This window comes from Melanotaenia boesemani, chromosome 23, assembly GCF_017639745.1.
Source record: "Melanotaenia boesemani isolate fMelBoe1 chromosome 23, fMelBoe1.pri, whole genome shotgun sequence".
Lineage (NCBI taxonomy): Eukaryota > Metazoa > Chordata > Actinopteri > Atheriniformes > Melanotaeniidae > Melanotaenia > Melanotaenia boesemani.
Window position 1 is genome coordinate 14,826,997 of NC_055704.1, and position 17,956 is coordinate 14,844,952.

The 17,956-nt window shown below is 38.1% G+C and overlaps 3 protein-coding genes across 6 annotated transcripts in view; 1 reads left to right on the forward strand and 2 right to left on the reverse strand.

The window, feature by feature from the left end:
* Positions 1 to 789: 789 nt before the first annotated feature.
* lyrm5a (LYR motif containing 5a) lies at positions 790 to 2,836 on the reverse strand. Its single transcript, XM_041978132.1, has 3 exons — positions 2,736 to 2,836; positions 2,503 to 2,575; positions 790 to 2,426 (listed from the first exon to the last, which is right to left on the reverse strand). Exons 2-3 carry the CDS (start codon positions 2,545 to 2,547, stop codon positions 2,214 to 2,216), a joined length of 258 nt encoding a protein of 85 aa, XP_041834066.1. The 5' UTR covers positions 2,548 to 2,575; positions 2,736 to 2,836; the 3' UTR covers positions 790 to 2,213.
* dnai7 (dynein axonemal intermediate chain 7) lies at positions 2,823 to 8,083 on the forward strand. Of its 3 annotated transcripts, none has more exons than XM_041978127.1 (17): positions 2,823 to 2,921; positions 3,199 to 3,216; positions 3,419 to 3,503; positions 3,702 to 3,790; positions 3,894 to 3,998; positions 4,216 to 4,353; positions 4,677 to 4,811; positions 4,909 to 5,012; positions 5,142 to 5,300; positions 5,379 to 5,535; positions 5,612 to 5,702; positions 5,901 to 6,064; positions 6,162 to 6,318; positions 6,427 to 6,641; positions 6,730 to 6,888; positions 7,252 to 7,365; positions 7,710 to 8,083. In XM_041978127.1, exons 1-17 carry the CDS (start codon positions 2,823 to 2,825, stop codon positions 8,016 to 8,018), a joined length of 2,298 nt encoding a protein of 765 aa, XP_041834061.1. In that variant the 3' UTR covers positions 8,019 to 8,083. The 3 variants fall into 3 exon arrangements, with proteins under 3 accessions (XP_041834061.1, XP_041834063.1, XP_041834062.1); XM_041978129.1 differs by having other exon boundaries at positions 4,216 to 4,323; XM_041978128.1 differs by having other exon boundaries at positions 3,705 to 3,790.
* Positions 8,081 to 17,956, reverse strand: part of LOC121635065 (lymphoid-restricted membrane protein) — a 33,384-nt gene continuing 23,508 nt past the window's right edge. The window contains exons 24-39 of one of the 2 annotated variants that reach the window (XM_041978125.1): positions 17,641 to 17,687; positions 17,424 to 17,512; positions 17,166 to 17,302; positions 16,387 to 16,441; positions 16,165 to 16,222; positions 16,041 to 16,068; positions 15,615 to 15,755; positions 14,974 to 15,108; positions 14,665 to 14,812; positions 14,387 to 14,427; positions 14,209 to 14,277; positions 13,213 to 13,271; positions 12,868 to 12,966; positions 11,799 to 11,927; positions 10,182 to 10,333; positions 8,081 to 9,107 (exon numbers count right to left, since the gene is read on the reverse strand). In XM_041978125.1, the coding sequence (XP_041834059.1) occupies positions 8,965 to 9,107; positions 10,182 to 10,333; positions 11,799 to 11,927; positions 12,868 to 12,966; positions 13,213 to 13,271; positions 14,209 to 14,277; positions 14,387 to 14,427; positions 14,665 to 14,812; positions 14,974 to 15,108; positions 15,615 to 15,755; positions 16,041 to 16,068; positions 16,165 to 16,222; positions 16,387 to 16,441; positions 17,166 to 17,302; positions 17,424 to 17,512; positions 17,641 to 17,687 (1,530 nt within the window). In that variant the 3' untranslated portion in view covers positions 8,081 to 8,964. The remainder of the gene's footprint in view (positions 9,108 to 10,181; positions 10,334 to 11,798; positions 11,928 to 12,867; positions 12,967 to 13,212; positions 13,272 to 14,208; positions 14,278 to 14,386; positions 14,428 to 14,664; positions 14,813 to 14,973; positions 15,109 to 15,614; positions 15,756 to 16,040; positions 16,069 to 16,164; positions 16,223 to 16,386; positions 16,442 to 17,165; positions 17,303 to 17,423; positions 17,513 to 17,640; positions 17,688 to 17,956) is intronic. The other variant, XM_041978126.1, reaches the window with a different exon arrangement.

Sequence of the window (17,956 nt, forward strand, 5' to 3'; positions counted from 1 at the left end):
TGATATTTATGGAAAAGAGGTTGAAGGCAGCATATTCTGTTCTAAAATCTCAGTTATATTTTTTTTTTTCGCATTAATGGTGCAAATACAGAAGTGTAAATAAGCTTTGCCAAGAGCATTAATGCCTATACCAGGTGTGGGCAAGTTCAATCCTAGAGAGCCGCAGTCCTGCAGGTTTTAGATGACTCACTGTTTTAACAAACTGATTCAAATTACATAGATTTAACAGCTTATTAAGTTCTGTTAACTTCATTTTAATCAGGTGTGTTGAAACAGGGACGTATATAAACCTTGCAGGGCTGAAGCTCTCGAGGCCCGAGCTTGCTAACCTCTGGCCTATACCATCAAAGAACCAGGTTTTGGACTTGGTGCTGCCAGCAACCCTGATGGTCCTTCCAGTTTTTCATCATTGCATACTCACTAAAAATTCCACAAGATTCTTGATTTGTTTATTGAGTGCATATGAAGTGTAATCAAGTGGACATTAAAAACCATAAAATGTCTTTGGTTCATATTGTCTGCAATGTACAAATGCATTATATCTTTCCTTTTAGATTTTTCCATATTGCCCCCATTTTTTCTGATTTGGGGCTGTAATACTAAGAGTGTGTTAGAGATTGGGCAATATGTTTATGCAACTTTCATTTAAAGATTAGAATATTTAAAGAACCCAGCTGAAAGAAGTGTGGACAAAATACCAGAATAGACCAGATGACTTGTAATTGAATGCTTTTGTGTTGTAGTTTTGCCATTTTCACACAAGAAAACTGTACAAGGCATCTCTCTCTAACAAACTAATTTACCAGATTAAAAAAAACTCTTTAAACAGTCCTCTTTATAAGAAAATGACACCAAGCATTTGTCAATTTTTTGAGACATTTTTTTTATGTGGTATCACTGCATTAAAGATTTTTTAACTGATTATCCTCAGAGTTCAAGTTAAGCATGCTCTCCCACAGGAGTTATTTTAAATGCAGGACCCCCACAAGGTTGTGTTATATCCCCACTTATTTTCAGTCAATATGAATGAAATGTGAATGAATGAATGAATGATACTAATTTTAAACTTTTTCAATTATGCTGATGATGTGGCTGTACTGGGCCATTTTTATTATGATGTTAATGACAGATTATGTTGCTCATGTTTCTAAACTTAAGCAGTGGTGCAGAGCTAGCACCCTGCTAATTAATGTTGGCAAAACTAAAGAACTAATCTCAAATCAAACAGCTCCCATCTTCTCACTGACACTGTATGACCCCGATGTAGATACAGTCCGGTCTTTTAAATAGCTGCATACACACAGAGATGGTAAGTCACTAACACAGGTGAAATATGTAAGAAAGCCAGCCACAGACTAGTTTTACTAAGGAGGCTAAAAGAGTGAAGACACTACTGATGTTTTAGAAAAGGGTATGTGAGTCTTATCCAGATTTTTAACATTTATGTGGTTAAGACATGTAATAAACAGGAATAAATTGAACAGGAAGGTTGAAAATGGCAGGAAAGATAAATGGCTGTCAACAAAAGACCTTAGATTAACTTTACATCTCTGCCATCGAAAGGAAACCTTACTATGGAAAAAGTGTAAGATGAAATAATATAGAATAAAAATGATACCGGAAATTTGTTAAAATCTTTTTATGATGATGGAAAAATGAATTTTTACAACATATTTTCCAAATAGTGACGATATACAGTCATGTACATTCGCTTTATTAGCAACTTGATTATGTATTTATTTACAAATATATACATTTCAAAGCTGATGAAAGTTCACTGAATATGATTCAGTCAGTTTAACACAGACCACGCAGCCCTGCACACAATTACATACCGAGGGTAACACAAAAAATATTCTAGATTGCCTGACCTGTCAAAAAGCACCAGAATAAATGTCACAAAGAGCCAAACAGGAGGTGATGACTCTTTCGAGGAAAAAAAATCAGCACAAAATAGAATTTGAGATTATAACAATCATTAAAGTGCAATATGAAAAAGCACACGGTGTAACGGTTGTTATAATGTCTAGCACTCAAATATGGAGTACTAATTTCCCTTCTGAGGCAAAGAATGGCTTTTGGCTTTACTGTATTTGGTATTGGGTGTAAATAAATGTGTAAATCAACAAGACTGGTTTAATGAATATCACTGACAAACTGGTTATATTGTGTTTTACTGCTCCCATTAACAATGTGTCATTCTGTGCATGTTATTACTTCTCAGGCTCATAGTACCTCTTTTTCATGGCCCTGTATTTTCTCAGGAAATAGAGAGCCTCTAGCTCCTTGATGACAAAATCCCCCCTCGCCACCAGCTGTTTGATTTTCTCAGGATCGGTGACGTCTTTGTTCTTCATGAAGGCTGATTTTAGACGCTCTCTGAAATAAGCTGCTCCCTGGGGGTATTCTCGACCAAGATATAGCAGCTGGACGAAGACGAGACACACAACAAAACAGTTGTAGCACTGGGAATTCAGATTTTTATGCTTGGAATTTACTTACATTTTTGTACAACCTAATAACTTCACCCCTTAAAGGGTTGGCCATGTCAGGAAAGAAGGCGCCCTTTACGTTTCTGAAATGAGGAGAAAGGTCTCAAGTTAACTGCACAGTTAACAGTAGCTAGCTAAAATCACTATATGGCTGTCTTTCAAGTTTGAATTCTCCATACAACTTTATTGCACACTGTAAAAACAAAAATTGAAATTGAATACAGAATTGAAAAATATAGTTACATGTGATTTAATCAACGTTGTTAGCCACCGAAGAAACGTCTCCTTTTCACTTTGTCCTTAGCTTTGCTCAAATGTACACACTGCCGTATGCTGCATCGTTGTGTCGCAAACGAAAACAGACAAATGCGCTTGCGCACAGTTTTCTATGGTTACGGGACGCTTGAGTTTGTTTTAGAGCCGAAAATGGTAAGTTTATCCCTTTCCCCCCTAACACGTTTCCAATTTAATGGGGTTGAAAGATTTTCATAATTTAAACTCATTTTATTTATAAAAGTTTCAAAACAAAATTGTAACGTTCAAAATGCTGATAGGCTATTTCTCCAGCTAGCTAATTTAGTTATCATCTTTAACCTTTGCACTTTAACTATTCTCTTCTCTTCAATATCCTGTTTCTTAAATCTTGAGCTTATGTTTTTAAGTATGCTTTACTGTAACTTTGTCCGTTTTCTCCTTTGAATGATAGCCACCCAAGAAAAAAAAGGTATGAAAGGCAGTCAGCACATTCCCTGTTTGATCATTTGAAGGCAGTTAAGTAACTTAGTTGATGGTAGGAAGGCAAACAGTTTCCCATCTTTCGTTACTTGTTAGCGTTTCTCAGCAATGAACTCATCTCTAAGTACAGGTCCACACTGATAGTGACCTGTTTCATAAACACTCATTTGTATTGTGTTGATGCCCTAAAGTCATCCAAAAAGGTAAGGAAACTTACCAAGGCCCAGAAGGCAAAGCTACAGCAAGAGGAGGAAGAGAGGAGGCTGCGAGAGGAAGGTAATCCTGACATCTCTTATTATTAATTTAAACCAGAACAAAATTAGTACCTGCTGGAACTTGCAATAATACAGTGAAGATGGTAGTAAAGAGCATTCATAACTGATTAAAACAGTCTGTTTTGAGCTGTCTCAAAAATCATGCAGTTCATGGATATGTGCAGAGGTGATACTGTGTGTGTTCTGTGCTGTTCCATAGAAGAAGCCCGACTGCAGGCAGAAAGAGAAGAACAGGAGAGACTAGAAAGAGAGAGGAAGCAGAAGGAGATAGAAAGGCTGGAACTGAAGGTGATGATCCAGTGGACTACATACTAAACCTTGAAGATTAACTGTATCTGCTCAAACAATAAACTTATCATTGCTGTTACTCATGTGTATGTTTTGTTGACAGGACCTAGAGCGCAGAGATGATGAGCTAAATGAACTGCGCCATCTACTGGAGGAGAACCATGCTGCAGTTACTAAATGGAAGCATGATGCTGAGGAGACTGTCAAAGTGTGTCTGTGCATATTGGGACACAAAATTTCATTTTTCTCGTTGCTTTCTTTTCTTTTTTTTTCTATCTCTCTCTTTAAATACAATTACGTCTAGACCCCCCCCTTCAAATATATTAAAATACAAAAATTACATTGAAAGCAAAATGTTTTTTTTTATATTCCAAGTGTCTATAAAGATTTTGTGGTGTCTAATTATATGAATGCTTTGTGTTTAGTGGGAGAGATACATGCGTTGTGATGGTGCACCTGACCCAGCAGTGCAGCGTGAGATCAACACATATATCAGCTTGTGGCAAGATGACCCAGAGACCGACATCACGCAGGTGCTCAAGGAATGCAAGCTCGCTTTACAGGTCTCAATGCTATGTGTCAGCATGTGCATAATTACCATCATTGACAACATTTAGTTAAATTTCTTAGTGGCAAGTTGGTCAGTAGAAAATGAATTATTGTGTCTGTTAAATTAGGAATTCAAATAAATTAAGATTTGAAATCCAAGTATTTAATAATTTCTTGGAAAATGTCAAACTTTTCCAGAAATGAGATTAGTACAGTGGTAAATTAATAGATGGTAAACTAAGTAATATCAATGAATTTATGGAGAAGACCTATTCAATCTGAGGCAAAGTACTAGAAATTTCCTTTGTTTGATTTTTTCTTTCTTTTTTTTTTATAGCTGGTTGAGGACTTGGAAGAGTTGCTTAAAAAGGCTTCAGATCCATTAGATGTCCAGAAGTACCAGGAGGCACTCATAAATTTGCAGGAGCTAATTCACTGTAAACACAACCTTACCTCCGAGGATATCCTTCAGGTTCAAAAACAGCACTGTGCTCGTAATTAAGTCCCCACCTGAAAAGTATTTTTTGAACCAGACTATTATTTTGTATCATGACTGTTTCTGGTCACAGAGAGCCAGTGAGAACATCGACATTGAGACGGGGAACATGCAAACTGTGGTCAAAGATGACAAGATAACATTGTGCCTCTGGGCCAACTTCAAGAAGAATCCAAGGTCTGTGTGTAATAGGGTGGGAAACCCAGTATCAAGGTTTACCTTTTCTTGGAGTGTTCACTCATACTGACAAACACAAACTGTCATTTATACTTAATGAAGTTGCATTTCTCTGACTGATTCATCCAGGTTTAAAGGTTTAAACTTTGAGGAGGTTGGTTTGGGTTTTTCACTTCCCCAGAAGCTGGCTGTCAGTGACATCACTGTACGGATCCTTCATACACGCTATGACCACCTGTCTACGCTGGCTAGGATTACTCACCAGGGAATACACACACCCAGCTTCAGGCATAGTTTTTTTCTTAGTACAAAAACAATGCTTTTGTGAATACAGAAAAGCTGATAACACTAACTATATACTTTCAGGTGTCTTGTAGGAGACAAGGAAATTTTTGAAGATGTGGTCTTACCTGATCAGGAGAAGACAGCAGAAGGTAAAGGAGGAGAGGAGGATAATAATGCCATGCAGCAGCAGAAAGCAGATGAGGAGGTTCAGTCCATCCAAGAGTCAGAAGGGAGGAAGGTAGGCAAAAAAAAAAAATACCTCCCATTTCCCATGTATGATATTTTTCCATCTGACTGTGTATAATATATCTCAGAGTGTTGCAAGTATACGGTCAAGAAAGAGCAGTCTACAACTTTCAGAAAGCCGAAGGAGCCAGATACAAACACAGGTGGAGGCACTTGGTGGTAAGTCCAACCTAGTATGTCCTGGTAGTAGTCCAAAAAAAAAAAAAAAAAAGACATGCAAAGATTATATCACTACTACAACAAATATTAAAATGACTTTTATATAATTACTAGTTGTAATATATAATAGTTGTAGTTGTTGACCTCATTCTTATATTTCCCACAGACACTAGCAAACAGTCTCTCTTTTCTTTTCAGCTGAAAGCGACTTGATTAATCCTCCATCACCTCCAAAAACAACAGACCATGGTACCCAGGTAGTTGATCTGATGCAATACACACCTCTGGGTGGGATTTTCTACTATGACGTGTTTTACCTCCCTCCTCAAGCTCATAAGGTTAACGGCTGGGAAATTAAACAGGTGATAAGGAAAAAGTTATTTGACTGCATCAGCACTGCTAGCTAAAGTTGACTTCAGAAATCCTCATCCTGAATGCTTGATTTTTTTTTTTTTTTAGCTGTCGGACACAGGGCTAAAGGTGTTCCATTATCCCACAAATGAGTTCAACTTAGATGACAAGGTTCTCAACAGACCCCTTGTTGGGGTTTCTGTGACACTTCCCGACTTTGTTGTCTTCTTAAAAACTCCACAAGTGGCTCGCTGGGATACTGCAGGTACACACACAGTGTAATACTATGTATAAGTATAAAAATTAAATCGTAAAGATCTGGCTTTAAAATACACTAAAAGGTCATGGACATTAAAACAGTCTTTTCTTTCAGGAAAGCAGTGGAGGATGGATGGTATAACCGATGTTTCCTATGAGGAAGCTGAAGCTAAAATTTCCTTCAAGATGGACTCTTTCCAACCCTTTGTACTGATGCAGGAAACATATGCCAACCTTCCCTTCGAAAGCTGGGAGCTCCGTCCGCTGGGCCAAGACTCTGCTGTATTTACTGTTAATGCGGCATTCATCAACCTCAGCATCACAATTAAGGCAAGGGACTGATATTACATGTAACACAAGAACATAAAAATAATAATAAAACAGTATCCTCTTGACTAACAATTTCTCTGTGTTACAGGATAATCTGTGTATGCTGCAGTCAGAGTGTGAGAAAGGCCTCTCCCACCTCCTGGGGAAGTGGATGAGGGGACCTGCCCTGCAAAAAGCCATGCTAAACTCAGGGATCAACATCTTTGTGAATGAGTACACAGACAAATGTATCAGTATCGGTGACAAGGTGTGCATCTTTTGATGAAGTCTGAATGGGGAAAAAAAGATACACAGTTTTATATTAAATGTGTCAACCAACTACTCCAGTACGTGATGAATTTGAAGAAAAAAAAAACATGTGTAACCCGTTTCATTGTTCACAATTTAAATGTTTTTTTGTATTTGGGCTACCTAGAGCATTAGCAATATTTAAATCTGAACAGACCAAGTTATTGAGAACTTAGAAGGAGCAAAAAGGGAACCTATTTGGTAGAATGAGTACTTCTACTTTTGACTCAACTTCACTGCTAATCTAGGTTTGCACATGACTAAATTCCAGCAGTGTTTTTCACAGCATCAAAAACTGTTGTGCGATTTTTCTCCTGTACAGGACCCACTAACAGAATATGCAGCCTATGAACAGATGGCTCTCTTTGCCTCTGCATGTGCTTTCTCATTGAGCAAATGGAATGCCAGATGTGGACCTGAGCATGTGGTATTGCAGGTAAAATATTTTGGTTTTACACATACCATTTTCTCAGATGTGGAATAAGCTTTTCCACACGAACTACAGTAGCACACAAAGTGGAGGTTCAGTTTAACCAACTGCAGCAGAACAATTAGCTGCTATCGAAAACAGGCGTTGACATTTACCCAGGCATGGCAGAAAAAGTGATCTCTCTTTAAAATAGGGAAGAGAGTAAAAAATGTCTAGTAGCTAACACTAAGTTCTCTAAAATATTGAGGTTACTGGCAAATTGGTATTTTGCCTTGGTATCTTTTTATTCAAGGGGGAAAAAAAGTCAATCTGAATTTTTTTCTTCACTCATTTTCCATCATCTCTGGCAGGTATGTGAGCACCTCGACTCCAGCCCTGTACTTGAAAAGACATGGAGTCTGTACCTGTTGGGTGCTCAGAGGTGTCAAAAACTGGAGATCACAGAGAAGAGCGAAACCTTCTCCCCAGACTTTTACCCTGGCAGTGAGTTTCACTCCACCTTCATCCACATGCTTCAGGACAGCATGAGCCCTGATGGAGTTGCCAGAACCAGAAAATCCCATCACTTGTTCATAGACACAGTGCAGACCCTGCTCTGTGCCACTAGACCCCTGGTTTATTCAAAATCTGTATGTGATTTATCTAATGGATTACAATAAATACTTCAGTTTGAAATGCTCATTTGAACTGATACAAGAACAAAAACGTGCTTTAGAACAGGTTAGAATAGGCTACTTTATTGGTGCAAAAATCCACACATCATCTTTGGAGCATACAAAAGTGTATGACACTGAAAACTGTGACAACCACAGAAAGATAAAAGACTTTGGTTTTAAAACTAAAACAAGTACAATTTCACAATACCGGTCTAAAGTTTGGACACACCTGAATAGAAATGCGTGTTTAAAACTTCGGACTGTAACAGTTTTTAAAAATAAAGATACAACTTTTTACACAAAGCTAACAAAAATCATAAATATAGATTTCTGAAACAGAAATTACAGTTTTCTTACCAGTGTTTACAGACTTTAAGTTACAAAACAGCCACTTTAATCACTGAGTTTAAAATTCTATTAGAAAGGCTGACAGACCCCTGTATCCTCAGGTAACTGAAATGTGTTATAAAGCTGTGTAGCAGTCTGAAGGGACCCACTGAAAAACCAGCAGTGCCATTATTCTAACACAGTGGTGACATGATTGGTCAGCATTGTGTCAGCTTTGATGACCAATCCTGATTTGACAGGTTGTGGTAAATCCAGGTAAACCGTTACCAGCAGGCCTGACAGCGTCACACTTTGACACTGGTTACCATCACCTGTTCAACTGCTTTTTCTTGTAAACACAGACACATGCATACACACAGACTAACTAATTCAGCAAACATGATGTGATGCATAAAATCCTCAACAGGGTTAACTATACCCCAAAGCCTGGCCCGTGCTGTCAATACAAGTCTTGTTTTCAGGCACCAGTAAACATCCCAACAGCCTCTGCTCAGGATTATTACATCTCCCTCAACCCCGCGCCCCCAATCACCAACCCAATGCACAGGCACTCTGCAGAGAGCTGATGGGCGGTAGCACCATCCTCCCTACTGGACTTGGGTTAAACAGGGGGCTGCCCGTTATGGCGAAGCCCTGTGTATGGCCACAGCAGCTGCTGGATGGTCATCCAGGAGTCCCCTGTCCCCACAGGCGCTGCATCTACTGCTGGTTGCATCACCAGGCTAGCCAGCAGTGCCAGGAGACCTATGCAGGACAAAATGAAATGCAGCAAAATTTTATAAATGGATTAGTAGTGATCGAAAACTACATTACATCTTTATTTTCTTTCATTTTTATTTATTTATTTTACCCAGATCATCGCTCCATGGTATTTTCCCAACTCTTTGTCTTTAAAACAGTTCTGGTGGTATCAGATGAATAAAAACAGGATTTTCTAATATTGAATATGCTACACAAAGATGTTTTTTGTGGTGACGTAGTCATACTGTTACAATACCTACAGTGGAGCATTAAAGTTTGTCAGTCCAACAGAATTTTTGACTATCAAAACATTTTCTGTCTTTTTTTAAAATGTATTATTATTATTATTGCAGTCCTAACAGTAGATTAAAAACATTACATGACAGAAGAATCTTGACTGGTTTATATTGGAAAACGATCAAATATTATCTTTTGAGTGGCAAAACTAAGAATGTGAACCATAACTGTTTATCTGCAGTTAGTTAAATGTTTGGAAAAATCAGAAAGTTCTAAGAAAATTGCATGTGGATGATAAGACCAGAATAGAAGTTTTTGGTTTAAAAGAGAAGTGACATTTAGAGAAGCAAAATGTTTCGTAACAAGTCTGGGGCCATACGTTTTGGATAGTAACAGAAAATACAAGAACATTTCTGAACCGAGTCCTGCAACTCATTTTGCTAAATAGACTTTACCACTATTAAACTTTAAAGTTGACACCCAAATCCATCAGAAATGTGGTGGAAGAATAAAGGTCACATGAGGAATCCCACTGAGATCCTGCAGCTGTTCAACATGCAAAAATGTGCTAAAAGTCATCCAAGTAAATGTAAATGTTTACAGTTACCTGGGGTGTTAAGCTTTTGTTATTGCTGCACAGCTGGCTAGCACTATGCACCAAAATAAAGGGTTATATACTTTATTTAAACTTGAAAAAAAAAAGTTACAAATTATCCAAATCCAGAAAATACCCGAGCATTGAATGTAAAATGAAGCCTTATATTTGTATACAATTGTACATTTAATTATCTTTAGTATTTCTAAGTAAATGTGTACTTCAAAAACAATAATGGAGTGTACCTGCTAGCACAACCACAATGGCCAACCAGAGCCAGAGCCCCCTGCTTCCTCTGGCTACGGCTGCAGTTGTTCCTCGGGAACTAATCACACTATGGGACAGAGACTGGGCTGTTCCTGGATCTGTAGATGAGGGGCTAGATGAAGGACTTGGACTGAAGGAAAGAGAATGAAATGTTACTGTGGGATCGACAGAAAATGTGACATTAAAGATGGTTGGACACAGAAAAAGAAAAAAAAAACATGTTACCATGTAAAGCAAGCATATAAGTTACCAAAAATGAGTTGCAATGGGAGTACATCATCACAAAAAAGTCTTGAACTTTCATTTGTGGTAACTTGTGCAATGAACAGCAAGCAGTGAGTTAACTGTGGTTTAATCGAAAACAGGCAGATGCGTTGAAGCCACCTCTGTTAATTATGGAAAAAACATTCAAATGATCATAATGGGAAGCAAGATGAAAAAGCTGTTAATAGGAGTTGGCTTGTAGGCAGATCAGAGTATTACTTGTTAGGCTAAGCAGACAATTTCATACTGATATCTGTCAACATTTGGACTACTGACTCAGATCACTTAAGTGATAATGAGTCAGTGCAGGGTTGTTAAGTTGCCTCTCACTTACACTCTAAGGATGAATACAAGCATTTTGCATGTTTTTGTATATAAACTTTTCTCTCAGAAGCAATTCCCACTTTGTTGTCTCCTCCCTTACAGCACTTACAGCATTACAAAGAGCTCATCCTGACTCCTGAGTGATGCCGAGGGAGGAAAGGAGAAGATCACCATAATTTATTTGCATAGAACACTTAGTTGCCCCATACAATAACACAATCCAAAGGTAGTAGTTTGCAAAAAAAAACAAAAAGACAGAAAAGAAAGAAATCATTAAGGTGGCTGAACATGTTAGTAAATGACAGAAGAGTAGGCCGAGTGAAGATGAATGGGTCATTAGATGGTTTGGACAAGCAAGAAATTGAGCTCCATGCCCCATTTTTTTTTTTTTTTTGCCAATACAGTCAGAACATTGTGATAACAGGATTTGAAGCCATTAAGCCCCAAGAGCAAAGAAGCTGGCCAGCAAAGACAACAGATAATGAAAGCGTTTCATCACTTGGGAGGTTCCATAGATTCACCCAGATACTACCAAAAAAAAAAAAAAAAAAAAAGTGAAAATTTTGCATCAAATGAATCATAACAATCTGGTATTTCCATTAAATATTCTACATTTGTTGTCTCAAACTGTAATTCTGTGATAAATAGCACAGGGGCAGCTGAGTATAATGAGCAGTGGTTATACTGCCTGAAAAGATAAAGGACACCTGGAAACTAACAGCAAATTAACAGCTACCAGTTGTGCTAAAATGTCATTAATGGAGCATCTGTCTTATCTGAAACAGTGTTAAAACATTTAAATAACTTTTACCTCAACAGTGGTGATACAAAAAAAAGATCTAATATGTCACAGCTGGATGCTGATCACAGAAAACATTCAGGTTACAACTATTGGAACCTCAGTGCAGCTAAGTGAGCAACTCTTTCACTATACAGTCAACCTTGTACTTTTGCTGGCACACAGTGATGCTGCAGCAGGCTAGTAGTGGGCTTTTGGTTGGACTAACGTCTTTAGGGGCAGAATAAGGGAGGTGATTTTGCTGCCCAGCTCACTGAGACTGGACCGCCTCCTCTCTACCACAGTCTCCTCCTCCCGCTCTTCGTCCGACTGGCAGTTTGTGCTGCTGCAGGTTGTCCTGTGGGCATGCATGGTCAGGCATTCACAAACACACTATTCAGTAGCTTATTCACATACGAGCATACTTACACAACCACAGTGAGTTCATGAACACTTGCACACATTCACATATCATGCATGTGCAGCTGAAAAAAAAGCAGCCTGAGACAGACAACACTCCTGATGTACTGAGCCGATTAGAAAAAAAAAGTTCTTCTATAGGTTAGAAACCCATTTTTTTCAAAATGACAGTGCATTCCCAGCATCAAAGCATGAAGCCACAAAGCAGTTACAAAATCTAAGATATTATTTCGTATTTAAATGGTTTGATTTTTTTTTTATCAAAGCATTAACATTTCCTCTGGAAAAAAATGTTACTTTCTGTTATCCGCATTTTTTTAATAGCACCTAGTGTCATTAACACATTCGGATCTAATGAAATATTGTAAGAGTATCGGCATTAGGTAAAATAAAATATACACAGCTCTTTTTTTAATACATCTTCATAAAATTTATAAAATAAGATTTAAAAATGTAGGCTTCTGACAGACACTTCCTCATGCAAAGGTTGATGGAGCAGATGCATCAAAGATAGCTGCCGTGTGGTTTTATATGTCATCGTCACTGCTTTTTTTCTGTTTTGAAAACTTTGTTGACAAACTTTTTTTTTTTTTTGCATTGTTTCAGCCAATATATAAACAGCCAGAATTCTAATAGATTTTTCATGTGCATCTTTACATTATACAATGTATATATATATATATATATATATATATATATTCCATTCTGTTTTACACTGAAACTTATTTCCACACTAATATACTCTGGCATTTTTAAGATATCAGAAAGCAGACAGTGAAGATGTCACACCTAAAAGCTGCCATCGTTGTGCAAAAGGATGTGCTAAAGGACCAGTGTCACGCAACCAGAGTGCTATCCATCTCCTTGGCATGTCTTACCCCTTCATCATGACAGCTGGCTCTTCAGTGTCAACCCAGGCCGCAGAGCTAACAAACCGTTTTAGTGGGGGACGTGTCACACTCTTCCCAGCCACATTCCTGAAAACCACCGTTATCACATAGGGGCATAATAATAACCCTCAAGTCAAAGTTCACCAAGTCTTGACTTGAATAAACAGCTACAGCCCACAACAGAAGAATTTCCATAAATTACAGCAACAAAAATGCCTTTAATTTATTTACACTGTTCTTTATTTGCTGGCAAAATCGTTTTTGAACTTTACATGATGTCGTAATCCAGAGCGCACCATATTTAGAGGAACACACAGACATACAAGTACCTACCATGGGGATCGTCTAGTCAGTCTTTCAGCTTCAGTCTCAGTGCCATCCTGTGTTTTGGCCTGTCAAGGCAAAGATTAAACTCAGATTAAACAAGTGTAAATAATGATTATGTAAACATGCTTTACACAATTCAAAGCATGACCCAACAAGCCTTAAGAGTACAGTGGACTGTCCTTTGTTTAACATATTGACATAACTCATTCTGGTTTGACTTTAAATTTGTTGTTTAATCACAATCTGACAATTTTCAAGGTTTCATGTTTTCCCATCAGTGGTTCACAACCTGGAATCCCCTCCCGAAGATCACAAGGGCATCTCAGCATATGAACATGCTTCAGAAAGAAGTTAAATCTAATTTGATAACACATATTTATCAAAGGACTCATGAGTGTTGAACCTCTACATTTTCGGCCTCAGACATAGAACAAGTGTGAATTATTGTTCTTTATTCTGAAACAGTTTAACAGTTTTCCTGCATTCACCCACTTCCAAGGTGCATTAAAAACAAAAAAAATATTTAAAGAGGTTGGAAATCCAGCTGCACTTGTATGTAGGAATTGTTTGAAATTTCATCTTACGACCTCCTTTAGACTCACCCATCACCAATCTATTGTCCAAAGGTAGCTGGGTGTCTGAGCTGTGTCTACATTATAATGCTATATTCATTATGTGAATAAGCACAGAAAGCAGTAGTGCTTAACTTAAAGAAAATGTGGTACCAAAACTAACTGAACCTAGAGTCAAAACTCTGGAAATACCATCCATTAACTGGAGCTACACTCTTGACTGGTTCTCCAGGTTTTGGGGCTTCTTTCATTTTTGTCTTTGGAGCAACTGACTCCAAGTTGAAGGATTTAAACAAGCAAGTTTCTTGAAAATTAAGTGTGCTTTTTTTTTTAATAACACCATCTCATCTTTCATAACAAAAATGTATAAGTCTGGAAAACAATCGGTTGGACAAAAACAGTGATGTGACTAATAACTGATTATTCTTACAATGTCAAAGTGCATGTTGGTGCCACCAGCGCGGGGAATCCCTGCTATGCTGACTCGCCTGGCTGACGACTATCAGGACATACAGAGATGGGAGAAAAAAGAATTCAGTAAGACACCTTTAGGTTATTAAAACATGAAGCCTACATAAATCTTAAATGGTGCACCATATGCAGCCAACCTTGTAGTACTGCGCTGACTGCTTCTTGCCACGGAAGTCATCTGGAAACGGGAACATAATTACTTTTTGTGCATGAGATTTATGTGTAGAAGATGCATCATATTTTACACATTTGTTTTATGCTATAGGGAAAACATGCATGCTATAGAGTTAGAAAAAAAGGGGTTGTTAATACTACTAAGTTTGTATTTGGTGGTCTCCTAATATTGAATACTTGCACTATATAAAAGCCAACTCAATAAAAAAATGTATGTTTTTCTAGGCACAACACTTCTAACCTTTTTCTGTTTGTGATCCAAAGGACCTCTCATTCTGCATGAGAGCTTCTCTCAGCTCCAGAAGCTCGGCATGCTCCTTAGTGTACGTCCTCCTCAGGTTCTCCACATGCTGAATCATCACCTCTACCGCTTTGCCGATACGATTCTCCTGTTGTTCCATAACATTAAAATCCATATTCATAACATTAAAACCATCATCACAACTTTTTTTTTTTTACTTTTATTCTGTTATGACTGCAGTTGTTTAAAATAATTACATTAGCAACTTTAATATAGTCACACAGAATGTCATGTTAATCCACAGCTGACCTGGTGAATAGCTCCTAACATTTCAGAGCGACTGGAAACCCTGGTCATGGATTGGTTGAGGATTTTTAGGTTTTTCTGAAGCCTCTGAATGATCTCCATGGACTGGTTGTCATCTTCACACAAAGGAATCAGAGCCTAAGGAAATGTGAGGAAACAAAAAAAAAAAAAAAATGAATGGTAGCACCTGGGAATCATTCTACAGAGGGTTTCACTCACATTTATCCAGTAATATGGTCATTTGGCCACATTTTTTTTCTAACTGGAGGGCTGTTGAATAGAATGAAGGCCAGAGTTTATCCTCCATTCGTCTACTACAACATGAGACTTCCATGATACAGTCAGCTGTCAAGTCATTTATTAACCACAGCCAAAATTAACACATCATCTTGCCAAACTTCAAAAAGCCCTTGTCTGCACTACAACATTGTGTAATATTTACAGTGGTATGGTAGCTGCCCACATCTCTCGCACCTTTGTTTAGTAATCTAAACAATCTATCATATCAGGTGGTTGAAAAATCTCATCATATGAAGCTTTTTTTTTTTATCATCATCAGTTAAGAAAAAGTATCCTTATCTCAGGTGCTTGTGAAACACCTTAGCTAATTCTCTCTACAGAGAGTTTAATGTCTGGATACGGACCTGCAGCAAACCCTGGCAGCTGGACACTTCTCTGCGGACGTTCTCCTCAGCAAGGTCCCGTGACCTCTCCTCCAGACGGAGCCTCTTCTCCAGGGTAAACATGTCACACTTAAACCCCAGTGCCAGGCGCTGGAACTCTGCCTGATAAAAATGGATGACATTTTGTCTGGCAAACTCTGCCAAACACAACTGTGTTGTCTGCACTGGGCATTTCCTTGATTGATTACAATACGTTTTCCCTCATTCAAGGTCACATGACTGTGCTGGTAGACAAAAGGTCCACCAGTAGAAGAATGAAACTTTCACACCTCTCTTCAAGTCTGAGTGGTTTTCAAAGAGATACTACGTTGTATTTACAATAAAAACATTTAAAAAGAGCATTTAAAAACACCACTGCTTCATTTGAGGAACATAGTTTATGTATACCTCAATCTCTTTGTCGCTCGGTGACAAACTGCAAAGAAATAAGCATAAAATCAGAAGCATTCTTAAAAGAGCACATGAAAGATGGATATTGACTAAATTCCAAATATTTGGCTTATTATTTTACCTGTTTTTGTCCTCTTTGATATCATTGGTGTCAGAGATAACCGACGTCTCAGCTAAAGCTAAATGATTCACAAGTAGATCAAGCAGATAAAAGTTACCAATATGACCATAATTTATATTTAGAGAAATATATACTTTGAAAATAGAATTAAGTTATATTATTTAGTATGCATTATATTACAATGAAACACAAATTCCCTCTCAGGAACCATGTTGGTCTCACTTTGTTCATCCTGAGCCATGAGCTTCTCAGTGACCTCCATGCTGCGTGTCTGCTCCTGCAAAGTGTGGAAGAACATCACCGTCTGTGCCTCCTCAGTCTCCTTTTCCTGCTTCGATGTCTCCAATCCAACATGCTCCTCAACATCCATACTGCTCATTCACCCACTCTTCCTTATCTTCCACTAGTCATTATGTAATGAGAACTTTCAGATCTAAAGCAACTCCTAGTGAATTTCTCTTGATTCAGAATAATCTGATCCTTAGTAGAACTAAAAATTAAACTATGTTCCTTATTCTTCTCTCACTCGTTTATACATGCACACAGTTACACAGCAGGAAAGACAACATGTCTTTTCAGTTTGCAATCATGCGCAGGTTTCGAAACACCAATTGCATAGTCTTGTTGAAGTCAAAGGAATTTAATCATAATGGCTCCATCTCCACCTACACTAAACAATCTTGGCATTTTGTCAAAGCAACTCAGAATTAAAATAAAAAAAAAAGTTCAAATCATATCTTATTAAAATTGAAGTATTCTACTTAAGCGCTAACCAAATAAACTAAAACGGTACCTTCTACTCAATAAAAACTAAACATTTTCTTTTTTTATTTAAGAGGAAAATGCCATAATCTTACATTTCAGCTACATTTAGGCAGATGAATTTTATGTGAAACTACTAATCAAACAATCAGCTCAAAAGAAAATGGGAGAAAATCAGGTCTTACCAGTTCCTTTCTATTTTTGCAACTAAGAAGGGTGTCCTTTTTAGCTTCACTTACCTCGGGATGGCTGGGGTCAGAGGTCGCGCTGTTCATTCCACTTCCTGATTGACTGTCAGGTATGAAAGGTGACCCTGACGGAGGCGAGCTGCTTTTAGAAAAGGAGTTTGGACCACTGCTGATGAGCCGGTCTGTCCCTAGAACATGATGTGGTGAGTGGGTGGTCAAAGTTACACATAGGTGTAAGACAGTGTAAACAAACAGCCAGAACAGGTGCTCTTGGCTTCATGCATAAAGATTTGCTTGCTTGGTTCCTACCTGCCACACTAGCTGAAACTGTTGGAGGCACACCTGTATTGTCCTGGACACTTTCCTCTTCCTCCACCAGCACAGGTAACAGGCTTGTGCTGAAAAGAATTACACCACAACTTATACAATACTATTGCATTTGGACAAAACAAACCTCAAGCTTGAAAAAGCACTAGTTAGCTTTCAACTTCTGATCTTGGCTAACAGCTTACAATGAACAACTCACCTGTCCTCAGCTACTGATCTCTCTGTAGAATGGTCCCGGGTTAGTCTCTGAAATGGACAACAAAATCAAGGAAAGATGACACTAATGTTTAAAATAATAACATTGTTGTGGCATTTCTTTCTGTCCCACATTACAATGAGCAAAAGAATGACTGATGGATGCACAGAGGATACAGCGTACCTGCCCCATGACAGTGAAATCGTATCTAAGCTGTGGAAAAGAGATTGGGCTGATTCCTTATATAATGTGGAGTTACATGAAGAGCTCTGCAGCTCTATGAGTGTGCATGGCTGAAAGGGGGGCTCCGTTAACACTG